We start from the raw sequence: 14704 nt of genomic DNA, 5'->3' as shown, positions 1-14704 counted from the left end.
GGCTGCGTTCAGGTAGATTAGGTATTCCCAAATTAACCATAGCGTCTCTCCCCTGTCCTCCAAGACTAGAGTTGTTTTCTATGGGAGTGGGGGTGGGGGTAGGGGTGACAGTTAAGCTACCATTTGGCGGAGAAATGGCCACAGACGTAGTGACAGTTTGAGGCGCGGCATTAAATGTAAATTCAGCTTGTGAACCTGGTTTTGCTGTGGATGCGTTAGATACATTAACCTCTCCATAGGTTCCTTGTAATCCTTGTGAAACAATCTGTGGACTGCACACCAATTCCTGACGTTTTTTTGCTTCCACCGCCTTAAACAAGGCAGAGATAGTCTGTTTATTTGCTGCTACTGCGGCTGTATTGGGACTATCACCCGTGCTTTCAGCCAAAATCAATCCCCCCGTTTTTTTTATTGCAGTCCCAGTTAAGTCTTTCTCAGCATGCGTACTCACTGTTGTACCGGTCTCCGGGTCCCGTTTTTTGCGAGTCCCCTTAGGTGCCATGCTGACTTCTCTTCTTGCCAGCTACGTCTCAAACAGCGCAACAGCCTCACAACACTCGTCAAGGAGCCCACAGCAGTAGTCAATCTCCGGCACGCCCAATGTCCCCAATGCGCTTAGTGTTTGGCGTTCAGCTGACCTCGTCGACCTCCGTGCACCTCCGTGCAGAACGCCCCTCGCTCCTCACGTTCAGCGTGCTGCATTCAAACCTTTGCCGGTGAGTTTTGAAAGGCATTCACATTTCTTCGTTTTTCACCGTTTTCTTTTCCTTTTCCGATGATTTACAATCACACGGGCTTTCCATTAGAGTTTGGCTGCTTTAGGATACCTTGGTCGTAACACCGTTCTCTCGCAGGTATCGACGACCTGTGGGTCAGAGGAGAGAGCAGCTCACACGTCCGACTCTGCTCGGCATTCGGACGCCATCTTGCCCGCCTCCCCTGATAAACCAATGAAGTAATAAGGAATGAACAAACAAAGGAAAAAAGTTTACAATCCTTTGTAGCACTATACATAATGCTACAAGAATAATACACAAGCCTAACCTCCGGACATCAAGTCAAAACTGGAATACAACTACACAGCTCCAATAAAGTGGATAGGATGTGAACTAAAACACATCCTGCTATACTAACTACAGACATATGCCATTCAAATATTTACATTGAGTTTACATAATTTCCTCAGAGCGAAATAAATATGTTGAATATGGTAATGAGAATGTCCGAGAGGTCCTCCAGGGATATTGGGCCCATAAAAAAAAATACAGCCCAGAAACGCCCTCCTTGCTGCAACTGACGACATCCGCTCCCTACTGGACAAATGAGAAATAGTAGCCCCCATCCTCTTCGACCTCTCAGCGGCCTTCGACACAGTCTCCCACCGCACCCTAACACGCAGACTCCACAGCACAGGGATCCGGGACAAGGCTCTCAACTGGATCCACTCTTTCCTCTCCGGCAGAATGCAGCAGGTCAGACTCCATCCCTTCCTCTCGGACCCTACACCAACCACTCGCAGTCCCCCAGGGGTCCTCGCTCAGCCTCACGCTCTTCAACTTCTACATGGCTCCGCGCGCCCCCATCGTCAGAACCCACAGACTCAACATTGTTTCATAAACAGACGACACCCAACTCATCCTCTCCAGATGTCACCAAATAGATGAAAAGCAGCTGCCTACAACTCAACACCGACAAAACAAAAGTACTCATCATTGGCCCACACACGATGCCTGGAACAACACTTGGTGGCCCCCCGCCCTCGGAAACCCACCCCAACAGACCACACATGCAACCTTGGAATCATCCTGGACTCCGAGCTCAAAATGGACCGCCAGATCAACTCCGTCGCAACCTCCTGCTTCCACACCCTCCGCCTCCTACGCAAGACCTTCAAATGGATCCTCCTTGAGCACAGAAAGACCGTCACTCACGCCCTCATCACCAGCAGACTCGACTACGGCAGCACACTTTATGCCGGAATAAATAAAAAACCTCACCCTCAAGCTACCAAACATCCAGAACACCGCCGCAAGACTAGTCCTCAACCTGCCAAGACACTGCCACATCTCCCAGCTCCTGAGCACACTCCACTGGTTCCCCATCAAGACTAGAATCACCTTCATGATCCTCACTCACGCACACAAAGCCCTCCACATCACCGAACCAGCATACCTGAACAGCTGACTCAAAGTCCATGCACCCCAAAGGACCCTACGATCAGCCCAGCTCTCCTACGCCGTGGTCCCCCGCACAAGAAAGACCAGATCAGGAGGCCACTCCTCCTTCCTCGCGGCCAGAGCCTGGAACGTCCTACCACTCCACCTCAGATAGACAATATCACTCTCCATATTCATGAGAAACCTCAAAACTTGGCTCTTCAACAGACCCCATCCTTGATGGACTGGAACCTACACCTCCCCTCCTCCCCAGTGCCTTGAGACCCTTACAGGTGAGTAGTTGCGCTTAACAAACGCATGATTGATTGGTTGATTCATACATATTTTCTGCGTTTTTCCAGGCACAACACAATCCTGAGAAGGGGTCTGCTGACAATTAAGCCTATTTACTAAACTTTACATGATATGCACATTACTAAACTGTTTATGAGGTTTGATAGAGAAATGTAATGTTAGCTTGTACTGCTAGGATTGCTATGGGTGAAATGCAATATTGCCTTGATGTGTCTTTAAAGATTATTGCCGTAAGTGCTGCAAAAGGGTGAAAAAAATATACGTTTAAAAATGTTAGAATGGAAATTTGCACTCAAGACATGAATGTATAAATAGAATAAAAACTTAAGACCGTATTTTTGGCACATGTACCTAGATTTGTGCAGAAAGTCAACATCAAATCAGGAGTGGAATACGTTCATAAATTCGGTTTTGTTGGCACTGAGTTAAGATAATGATAAACATAGTGTAAAGACTAACAGCCACACTTAAAATTGTGTGGGAAGTGAACACCCTCTGCTTTGTTGCGTAGGTAGTATACCATGCTCAACAATCTATGACAACATTTTGTTCACCATACTTTCCTTATAGTGCAGGAATTTACGCAAGGGGATTCTATGGAAAGTCAGGTCTTAAATGCCAAGAAATTTGGTGTTCTAGTACTAGAATACTCCTAACGGACTATTGTCTGACATAACTATTATGTCATAAACATCATTTACAAATCCCCCCCCCCCCCCCCCCCCCACTGGAGTTAATAATAGAAAATCTACACCTAATAGGATATTTTTGTAAACAATGTTCGGGATACAATATTACGATATTTCTGTGGATGATATTCTGAGGTTCAACAAATAAGGCACTTAGATTGGTAGTTCTAGGAGAAGCAACCTTCAGGTAATTGCAAATAGTGCTAACGAATGTAACAGATAATCAGACAGATAGGTTTCAAACTGTATTCCACTTCTGGTTTGTATTGAAATTGTGAATCACCCTCAAATATATAATACATTTATTTTTATGTCAGTTCATTGTCTTTGTCATCAATTAGTGTCTATCCCTGTGGTTTCCAAACTTTTTTGACCCGCGGCTCCCTTGACCCATTGGCCATTGCCCGTGGCTCCCTACTCTTACTTTTTATGGAGGGTGGGAGATGTAAGCCCGGCCTCAGGAGTGCTTGCATTTTTCTCTCTGAAAATAATTGGGACGAAGCTAATGAAGGTCTTATAATCATATACGCAGGGTGTTTTTTTAATATTACTAAGGCGGCGCCTCTAATAAAATATTCATAGTTACACTTCTTTGCCCCTAAATTTTTTTGAGTACCCTCTCAAACTTTTTTTCGCACTTACAGTGCTAGATAGCATCCCTATGCATGTAGGCCCCATTGCTAAAGTGTTTCTGCACTTGAAGAATATTTGCATGCACTTTCATTTCTACCCATGTCATACGTGCCAACATACCTGTCTCAGCAGGGAGGCTCATGATTTTTAAAACCACATACAACTTTATTTTTGCTGTCCCCTCCCTAAAATTGCCTTCAAATCAATGCAAGTCAAATAAATTCCTTTGATTTTTTTTTTAAACGTCCCTCTTTCTTGCTTCCTTATGTTGGCATTTGCCGTATACGATGTTTTACTTTCCTAAGCTCAAGGAGAGAGCAGGCCTGTCTGGAAATGTGTGTATGCTGAAATAAATGTGTTCTGGAAGTACCTATGGTTCAAGTACAAATGTCAATATTTAATAATACTTAGTGTGTTTAATAGACAGGACAACTGTACTTTTCTGATAACTTGCATTGGTGTAAAATGCGTTTGGAAAAAATTGAAACTGTTAACGAGGCTAACAAAATAAATCAGCCATCTTCCGCTTACTTTGTAAGTGTTGGAACGTGGGGATCCAGTGAAATATGGAGGTCATCTCCCTTGACATGCCATCAATTAAGCACTACGTTTACAGCTTTAGGCATGTCACTTACAAATCATCGGCATCATGTGTTTAACTCTAATTAGATTTTACTGAAGCCAACAGACCCTACAACTTTAAATGCAATAAAGTGTTTGGTGCACGGCTCCCCTGGCTAGGTTTGACGGCTCCTCAGCGCACAGTTTTGGAACCACTGGTCTATCCAATTGAATTATGTGTAGTAAATTACCGCACATATCGAAATTATGACTAGGGTAATAATAACCACACCCCAGCATATCCCCTCCAGTAAATTTAGGCAGGTCAAACTTGTTGAAATTTCCTGGTGGAAAAATGCACCGGAAATAATTGGTCATGCAGTTTTTGGTGCAGTAAGCACCAACATTTGCATATTATTCCCCATTTTAAGGGCAATCGTCAAAATTGGTTGCTATTTACTGCATTGATAAATTCCAATCCCTGCCGCTCCCAATCCCTGGGTATATCAGTTGAGATCAATATCTCTCTTTTCTCTGGACCACCCGTTATTGGCTACTTTGTGGTGGGAGTTTCGGGAAGGTGCCCTGTTGGTTTCAAAATACATATTTAAAACTCGAGGAACAAGCAGTGAATCACCTCTGAATGTGTATCATAACCTTGAGAATGTACTTGATTCTGGGTACCTATTGGGACTTTTTACAAAGCCAGTGTGTTGTATACATAGCTTCACTGCTGGTAAACAGTCTCTGTTTATTCTGGAAAGTGCGTGCCTGATAGATTAACTGGTCCTGTCTTTTAGTCTATACCTAATTCACTTTTAATGCTTTTTTAGGTCTGCCTTGTATCACTTAAAGATGAGCTGTGGCAGCTGTGGTGAGTAATATTCAATTACAAAGGGAAAGAGAGATTTTGAAAATGGAGTATGATACATTTTGTGACTAGTACTCACCACCTAATCTGATGTGCGATTGATACTCCATATTTTTGGGTTTCCATGTAAAATATGCTTTGGATTTTGACAAATAAAGATATTGTTACCCATATCCACTCGAATCCAATATTCTACTCCAAACACTGTTGTGACCTCCTTGGATCTACAAAACAATGAGGGTGGACACCACAACTCTTTCATACACCATTTGGACACCATTTGGACACCAAGAAAGATAGTGCACAACTATATGGCCATATTTTCATCTGGAAATTGGTAGTTAGGTGGTCATCATTTGTTTCAGGAAGTTGTTTGCCTGGATGCCCACTTAACTTTTTCATCTGCATGACAGCTCCCAAAATGGATTGAAGGAAGGATGTGTAATGACAGCTGCAGCATAGAGACTCTAAGCCGCTGCAAGGTTAGCTTTGTTTCTTTATTTGCTTTTTACCAGACTATTACACATTGATATAGGAGCTGGCCTCCAACATGTGCGTGTTCCTGCAAACCCTTCTCTCAACCCCCGCCCTCTCCCAATTCCAGTCTCCTATTTCTTCCAGGAAGTGATATCTCAAGCTAGTCTGGACCGCTAACCTCTATTAGCTTGTCACAGTGTCCATAGTGTGACAACATTACAGAATTTAGCTATAGTCTTTTTTAATGACCACTGGTCAGAGACAATAGCAAGAGGTTTTTTAAACTGTCAGTGGCAGAGACTAGGCTCCAACTCATACTTCTAACTCATAAGACCGTGCCATAAACAGTTCCGCTGGCTCAGAGCAAAAGTAGAGTAGCTGTTTGTATGCATTTGCACTGTTTAAAGTGCAGACATTTCCAGTGCCTGATTATCAGTTGTAGGAAAGTCCTTTTTGTTCAGCCACACCCACACTTTCTTCTTCAATGCTGATGGTTTTGACTCTGAAAGTGCACTGGAACCTGCTAACCAGGCCCATGTACCAGGGGTCTCTCCCTAAAATATGATGCATATGAATTGGTAACCCCAATTGGTAAGGACTTTAGCCTACTTATAAGTCCCTGGCAAGCGGTACCAGTGGTATCCAGGGCATGGGAGTGAATGGGATCACCAGGGTCTGAGGCACTGATTGTGCCACCCTGAGGGACCCAAGTAAACAGATGACACCAGACCTGACTTTGCAGACTACTGGAGCAATGCAAACTGCTCAAACTCAACTTTGCCATCACCATGAGTGGAAAGGTCACATCACTAACTTTAATATATGCCAGTCACTCCTAAGGTAGTCCTCCTGAGCAGAGAAGGCAGAGTGCACTTATATGCCCATACCTTTAATATAATGCAATCGTGTATGCCCCTATAGTAGCTTCCTTCCATTAGTGGCTACTATAAGAGTGCCAGCCCAGTAGGATAACATGGGCTGGCACCCGGGCACCCCCAGGGTGCCAGCTCCGTTACGGTCCTACTGAAACAAGTCATGTTTGGTACCAAACAACTTGTCTCATCAAACCTGACCTTTCCCTAAAGTGGGATTTAATGTGACATGCTCCCAGGTGGCTACCTTGAAGGTTGTCCACCTGGTTGCCCCAGTCTTTCCTGTACCCTAGCTGACAGCTTGCAGCTGTTGCCGCCAAGACAGTCTCCCTGCCAAGATGTGTGAAGTCTATTAGGAAACAGAAATAAAGGCCTGCCTGGGTGGGAGGTTTCACCTCGATCCCTGACAGGATGGCTAGTGAAGTAGCACATCAAGGTGGTGAGAATCATAAAGAAACAAACTCTGCTTGGTGTTTGTTTCCGAGATGTGCCGGTCTGAAAATTGTGCTTTAACTTGGAGAAATATTCGGTTAAAAGGATTGTACTTTAGCCAGTGCAAGCGCTTAATACAGACGTTCTTCAGCCAGTGCAAGCGCTTAATACAGACGTTCTTCAGCCAGTGCAAGCGCTTAATACAGACGTTCAGCGGTGCTCTGATCCAGGGCTGCTGCTCCCAGTATGGCCCATTGGCTTGTGACCACAAGTCTCGTTCTTGTAAACCTACACTTTCTAACGCTGACCTGTTGGAAAAGAATGAAGTTGTGCGAAACGAAAAATGTTGTGCTTTGTGTACAAGATGTTAACAGTTTGGCAGCTTTGCTCAGCTCTGTCGGATGGCAAAATTATCTCCCAAAAGTATTCTTTACCGGAGCCTTTTCTACCCAATATGTTTTTTTGCCAGAATTCTGTCTCAAAAATTGTTTTTTATTCTGTATTTTCTTTCACACTATCTACTTTTTGTTTGGTTTTACATCCCTCTTTAGAACTCCTCTACATGTGCAATATGGGGAGACATTGCTCCATGACTTCTCACACGAGCAAGTCACTATCTTTCATGACATTTTTAAGCTTTTGCGATAAGGTGTGTAGAAACGTGCCCCTGTTTCCGACAGTACAGCAATGCATTGCAGGCTGCATATTATTGTGGGTTTATTTTCCAGAGTCGGTGCAATGAATGGCAGGTTTTATCCACTTGAAATGACCTTGTATAAAACTGCTAATGGACACTTAATAACTTTTTTGTCGCTCTGCTGAAAACTCAATTCCGTTTCATGAACTTTACAGCGTTTGAGCATCTATACAAATATAAACAGAGTAGGATTAAAAGAAAGCAAAAATAAATTCACAGCTAGGCCCTGCTTGAAAATAATTAGTAAACCAATATCAATAAATGAATTACTTAGTGGTAACACTAAAACAAGCTCATGGAAGAATGCAAAAGACCTCTTTATGTCTGAAAAAAATATACAGGTGTAGGCAGTCCATCTTTACCTTGCTACAAGAAACAGAATATAGTCAATTAAGCACTGGATTGCATAAAATGGGACACGTTCGCCATGTTTATTCCACCGTGCAGTGCATCATGATGCACGTGAAAGAATGCTCTCTTGTGCGCCTATGAAGTGGTATGTTGATTCCTGTGATATGTCCCATAGTTTTGCCCAGAAAGCACCTCTTTTCCTTAACAAAATTGTTTGCAACTGTAGGTTAGGAAACGGAATGCTGTTGATGGTCGAGGGAAATGTTTTGTTGCACTGTACAGCATGGGGACTTTTCCTTTTTTTCAACTTGTGATCACCTTTATATTGTTTGGAAGCAGAGGTTCAATAAATATATTATCAAAACGCGTAAAAATGATTATGCGTAAATAATGAATCGTTCATAAGGATAATCAAATCACCCGAAGGCACTGCATGCAACTGTTGCCTGCTCGTAGTTTGTGTGGGTGTTCTTCATTTAATCTCTTTTTGTGTTTTGATGTCTGCAGTCAAGGACTCATGGCTTTATTCTGGGTGTCATTGCAGAGCTGGTCTCCCTGGATACAGAAGCAGTTTGTTCCCCTAGAATGAGCCCTGACAGAAGACGCATTGTGTACCTGGAAGGGAAAGGCTCTGGACCTCACTGGCAATGTGTAAAGCTTCGTTTGGTAGGTAAAAATGTACTTGAAATCCAGGAGATAAGCACCCATGTAATCACATATGTAGATCCACCCCTAGATACCACACACAAATATATTTATTATGTTTGTAATTTCTATAAAGCCTGAACATTTCTAAACATAGTAGATTTACAAATGTAGTGACAGTGCATATATGAAGATGCCATTATACATAGTACTGATCTGAAGAGCAAATAGGCACCGGAGTAATGTATTCAAATATTGCCACATCTTTCTTTTTTATCCTAAACTGCAGCCTTAATGATCAGGAGATGGCTTTAGAATAGGTAATTTCTTGGTTTTTCCAAAAATGTAAGTAATCTTTATCCCAGGCAACTTAGTAACACATTCCAGGTTCATTAAATATTGACAAATAGTCATACTCCCAATGAAATGAAATGAAAGTGAGTTTTATAAAGCGCATTACTACCCGGAGGCCTCGTAGCGTTGTGGATGCGTGTCTCGGGGAGTCTACTGACTTACTTAGAGAAGAGGAAGGTTTTAAGGGTTTTGCGGAATTTTAGATGATTGGACTCGCTGCGAAGCGTGGAGGGTAAAGAGTTCCAAGCCGTGGCAGCATTCAGGGAGAAGGAGCGTCCGCCCCACCTGGCTCGTTTGATCTTATGTGTTGTTGCCAGAAAGGCCGTGCTGGAACGCAGTGATCTTTAAGGATGGTAAGGGGTGGCTAGGGAGCAGATCATTGCGGGGGCGTTTTTCCACATGGCCTTGTGCATTATGCACATAGCCTTGAATTTTACCCTGGCCTGGATAGGCAACCAGTGTAAATTTCTCAGGGCAGCAGTGCCCGAATGCCTACGGGTCAGGCCGAGCAGGAGACGTGCTGCTGCGTTCTGAGTGACTTGCAGCTTTTTAAGTGTGCTGGTTGGTGCACCCAAATACAAAGCATTCCCATAATCAAGACGGGACAGGATGATGGCCTGGACCATTATCCTGCGGGCCTGAAAAGGGAGGAGTGGTAGGACTTTCTGCAACATTCGCATCAGCCCGAAGCAAGTGGCGGAGAGTGTTGTGGCTTGCTGGTTAAAGCTTAGGGTATCATCCAACCACATGCCCAAGCTTTTGATTCGCTTTTTTGGCTCTGGGGGGGACCCATGCAGGGTGGCCTTTCTAGGGTCGGTCTGGGGCCGGCTGTGTTCCCCAATGACATCTTAGATTCCACAAAAACATGCATTTAACACCTTTTAAATAGAAATACCCTATTACAATGTAAGTCGGAAAGCCTCCATCGTAATCGCCCCCTAAGTGTTGTTGTATTCTACAGAGACACCTTAGTTATCAAGTATCCAAGATGATGTGACTTCTCTTGCAGATAACCTTCTACAGAGGCTCACGCTAATCCTCCTAGTTCCCATTGGCTCAAATCCTACTCTTCTCCTGGAAAAATGATGGGTCCACAGCAAAGTGACTTCTCATAATAATTTGTAACTGGGAAAGGCAACATAGAATCCTCCTCCAAATCAAAGATGGTAGATGGCATAGTCAAGGTCACACTGTGGACTCGTTAGTCTGTAGAAACCTCAATATTACTCACAACCATTCTTCCTGTTGCATATTAGAACACCAAATCAGTATGTTTGACAGACCAGCACCCTCTATAACACAGCACGTCATAACCAATCTCAATCTTAGGTTAAGAGGAAAAGGTAAGAGGAACCAAAAAGTCAGTGGCCTCAAGTCTTAACAACATTCATTCCTAAATGCAAGAAAATGTGCGGAGCGGTGCTGTGCAGCTTTTATCAAACCATGTGCTTATTCCCAAGACATCATAGAACCTGATATTCAATTTAAGATTAAACAATACAGCACCCTTTAGTTTGCACTGACATGAAAAAGACCAAATCATTTACCACTTTTACATTATTATTTTATCACAAAACCATAACCTATGAAAAAAACACTTAACTGAGACCAAATTAATTTGAATGTTAAAAATCTGTTTGAAGTAGCTTCTGACATAAGTTAATGATCTGGTCCAGATGCCTGATGCTTTAGAAGATATATTTTCATTACCTACAAGGTGTACAAATGTCTGATTATTTCTGAAATAATGTACAAATGTTACATGAAATCATGCAGGCCGTTGATAAACTATTTGAAGACTCAGGTGTGCCCCTCCTCTGTTGAAGAATGTATTTACCTTACTTCTCAAATTAATGCAGTGCCGTGACCTGCATGGAAATCTGCCCCATACTTAACAAGCATTGACAAAGACAATATGTCTGGCTTTTTGATAGAGGTAGTATTTAGTATTAGTTGGGCAACATTGTGTGCGTTTCCCCAGCTGTCCAAGAAAGAAAATCCTATAATGAAGCACCACCTTGGATAAAACCAATATTGATGCTCGGAGTAGGGTATCTTTCCTGAACAGCCTTCCTCAGCAGACTTATGCTATACCCTCGAAGAAGGGTATTATGAAAAGGGGTTAGAAGTGGAAAGTTGCACTGTCAGGAGTTAACTTAAAAGCTGTACACAGCAAAATATTGTAAATTATAGACTTTTACGTAATGGCCAGTATTTTAGTTGCATATTTATGAAAGAGTATGTGCCTCACGTCTTTACTTTGTGATTAAAAAGGGCTGTAGATCCTACAGATATTTATAATCTCAGCAAAGTAAAACAAATGAATGCGCATATCATAGTATCTGTATAAGGGCCCAGTCATCCAAACAGTAAGCACTTCCTAAACAAAAAAAAGGCAAAAACAGCTATTAAAATGTCATAAAAAAATATATATCCAAGGTCATGTACTGGCTCTAGTCTTACAAAGAAATACTTATGCCCCATCCCCAAAACCTAGTGAGATACAAATGGAACAATGTACCCATCAATATAATGCTTTGTCCTTTATGGACAGTTCCTCCAAACAATGGTAAAGCATGACAAAAATATGAAGAACAATGGCTGAAGGAAAGGGGGTGAAAGTTACTCTCTTTGTGTACGATTTATTGTACTTTTCCCATGAATGCATGACATTATATCCTCCAGTCATCTAAAACCCTATGTAATTTGAAAATGGAGAAACCCTCTGTAGTGAGCCATACAAATCTGTCAAGCAAGCCCTTGCAGCAAGATGGCTACTAAAAGTTTTTTTTTATCAATATCCTCTATATATGACTCGGTTTGCTAACGTCTCCCTTTAAGAAGATCACTTTATGTATGTATGTCCGTATAGTATATATGTATGTATGTATGTGTTATGTGTGTAACATGAACCTAGCCAGAGGACAGGATCAAATGCAAGAATTCAGTCAATAGGTGATTGGATTATAAAAGTGCCGCCATCCACCTTTGATACAAAACCTCATAGGAAGCCATCAAAAACCATTCAGATGAAGAACTATAGCAAAGTGTGTCCGAACTCATAAAAAAGGTCGTAGTGCAGATTCTTACAACACAATTTAGAACCCCAAACTAGCCTGCTTCACTGTCAGTATAGTTTTTGCTCCACAAGCGAGTCTGCACTTCTCTAGATCTGCCATGACGTATTTGTAAATCTGAATGAAAGAAGCAGAGGCACGTTGATACTTTCTGACCTAAGTACCACAGCATTCATAACAGGCTGTTCTTAGTGCTTGACAGTTTGTCATGATAAATTAATATATCTCCATAAATATCAAACAATTTGTTTCTGCTCCTATCTGACCACAAAAACCATTTCCAGTTGTTTGACTCCTGTTGTCCCGAACACCACAGTGTGCTGGGGAGTACTCCAGGTGACCCCATTATAATCCATAACATTTAACATCTATATGCAATCTGTCCTTAAAATTATTCATACGTGGAACATCCTGTTTCAGTTCGAAGCCGGTGGTATGCAGTTGTGTGTATGAATCAACAATTCCCAAAACACAGGGTTTGGTTTACGTTTAAATAGAATCTTGCTTAGGACAAAGGGCTAAGTACAAGTCTGCATGCTTTGCCCAGTAATGTTAGTTCGTGGGCATTCCAAGTTCTCTTGTCATATTGAAATAAAAATCAGCTTCACACCAAAACTTTAGTCTTTCTCATAAATATTCCTAGCTAATTTTATGGTATACCTTTGCATGATAGGTGGCAAAAATTATGGGCCTGAGATATATAATGGTTTTTTGTAAAAAGTGGGTATAAACTTCGCACCAACATTTTGCGATGCAACTTATGTGCTTAAAGGTTACATCACAAAATGCCCATTTGTTGAGGGCCCCAAAACAATCTGAATATTAAATAGGCTGTTTGTTATTTGCGAGCCCGCCTGGGATTGGCAATGAACATAGGGGTGGAGGCCTGCAAGGGACAGAAGACCTCCATCCCTGCGTCTGTCTTCATTTCCATACAAGATACATGTGTTTTTTAAAGCAGCTCATATTTATTAAGGGTAGAGGTTCAGCTTTTCCCCAATAATTATTTTCTATTGAGGAAGACATTGGGTGGCAGCGCATGCAGTGGTCCTTATGATCATTATCAGTTTCCCCCATCCGAGATGGACCAGTATGATTCCAAAAGCTTGCCAATTATGAATGAATTATCAACCCTACTAGGTTGCCAGTATTTTATCAATAGGTTGCATCCCCAGTTGTGGTTCCAGATTATTCATGCATTTCACTACTAATTGTAATTAGACAGGGATATCACCAATGGCGGCTGACATCCATGGGGGGTGGGCGGGCATGCGCAAGTGCAAATAAAACTTTAAAAAATAACATTAAACACTTACTGAGTCGTCCACACCGGACCTCTTCTTTCTTCGACGGCAGCCCAGCTACCAGGAAATTCCCTTGACCAATACTAGCACTGGTCGCAGCATGAGAGCAGCGCCCTGATTGGAGGGAGTGGCCTCACTCGGCACTCTACAACACTCTGAAGGCCTTCACTTGATCTTAGAGATGTTTAAAGTGCGCATGTGTGGCTGGCCATTGCAAAACGGCCGGCCAAAAAGACCTGTACACTTTAAACAGTGCACTTACAGCCCACCCTCCTCCCTGCTGCTGTCGCTCAGCAGGCCCCATCCTGTCCTGACACTCTGTTCGGGCCAGGGCATGAAAAATAAAATGGTAATGAATTACCATTTTTTTCCATCTCTGGGGCTTTGGGGGAAATTCAAGTGGGCGAGGCTCCTCCGCTCCAAAAGAGGAGCCGCCTCTGGATGTCACTTTCACCTCCCCCTTCTATTTGTGATATGAAATGAGTTGCAGAACTTCGATTTTGAATTGGAAAGGTTTTTCTGACTCAAATGTGGTAACTAACAATAGTCTTTTTGCTGTCGCAAACACTGTGAATTTGCAAGTAGAGGAGGCCCCTAAAAACGAAGATTGAACCCCACGCCCTAAATCAAGTTATTTGCCGAATATTAACCCGAGCAAACTGGCTCAACTGCCCCTCCACTGGTAGCCCAGTGGTACAGAACCGCAATGGCAGACAGGAGAGCGAAGAATAGGGCAACCCTGGTGTAAAAGGATACAAGGTCGATTGTACGTGACACGCCTGGGGGGAGGGAAGGGTGGGAAGGGTGGGGGATTATTTGTTGGTGGGTTAATGTTGAACAGCAACTACATGGACTATTTGAAGTGAACTTTTTGGATCAATAAGGAAGTGTATTGTTTTACCACTAGGCAGTGGGCCACTGGGGTTGGGACTTGGGCCACCAATGCGATTTTCCAGTCCACTTCAGGAAGTAACTGACACCTACTGCAAGAGATTTTGTCTAATAGTAATTTGTACTTGGAAGTCCTTTATTGTAAGATTGTTTAAAACCTAATAAAATGTGTTTTAAAAAAAAGTGTGATTTTGAAAATTGCAGGGTTTGCAATAGCTAAAGGACTTTGTATATTGGGCCTTATGTATCCTAACTCCAAAACAATGGGAAACAATATGCTTTGCGTTAAGAAGTGTATAGTCCTGATACATTTAAAGAGAGGATTTATGGATATTTTGTCTTTGATAATTCATATCTACCATTATATAAGTTTCTGCAG

At 42.5% G+C, this 14704-nt stretch overlaps 1 protein-coding gene across 2 annotated transcripts in view; it reads left to right on the top strand.

Moving 5' to 3' along the window:
* LOC147692561 (acylamino-acid-releasing enzyme-like) overlaps window positions 1-14704 on the top strand; it is a 520252-nt gene that overhangs the window by 274239 nt on the left and 231309 nt on the right. For both annotated transcript variants that reach the window (XM_086938779.1, XM_086938780.1), the window contains exons 9-10: window positions 5188-5228; window positions 8599-8720. In XM_086938779.1, coding sequence (XP_086794905.1) covers window positions 5188-5228; window positions 8599-8720 — 163 coding nt within the window. The remainder of the gene's footprint in view (window positions 1-5187; window positions 5229-8598; window positions 8721-14704) is intronic.

The sequence above is a fragment of the Lissotriton vulgaris genome, chromosome 9, assembly GCF_964263255.1.
Source record: "Lissotriton vulgaris chromosome 9, aLisVul1.2, whole genome shotgun sequence".
Lineage (NCBI taxonomy): Eukaryota > Metazoa > Chordata > Amphibia > Caudata > Salamandridae > Lissotriton > Lissotriton vulgaris.
Note: the sequence above shows the minus strand (reverse complement) of the source record. Positions and strands in the feature narration are given on the sequence as shown.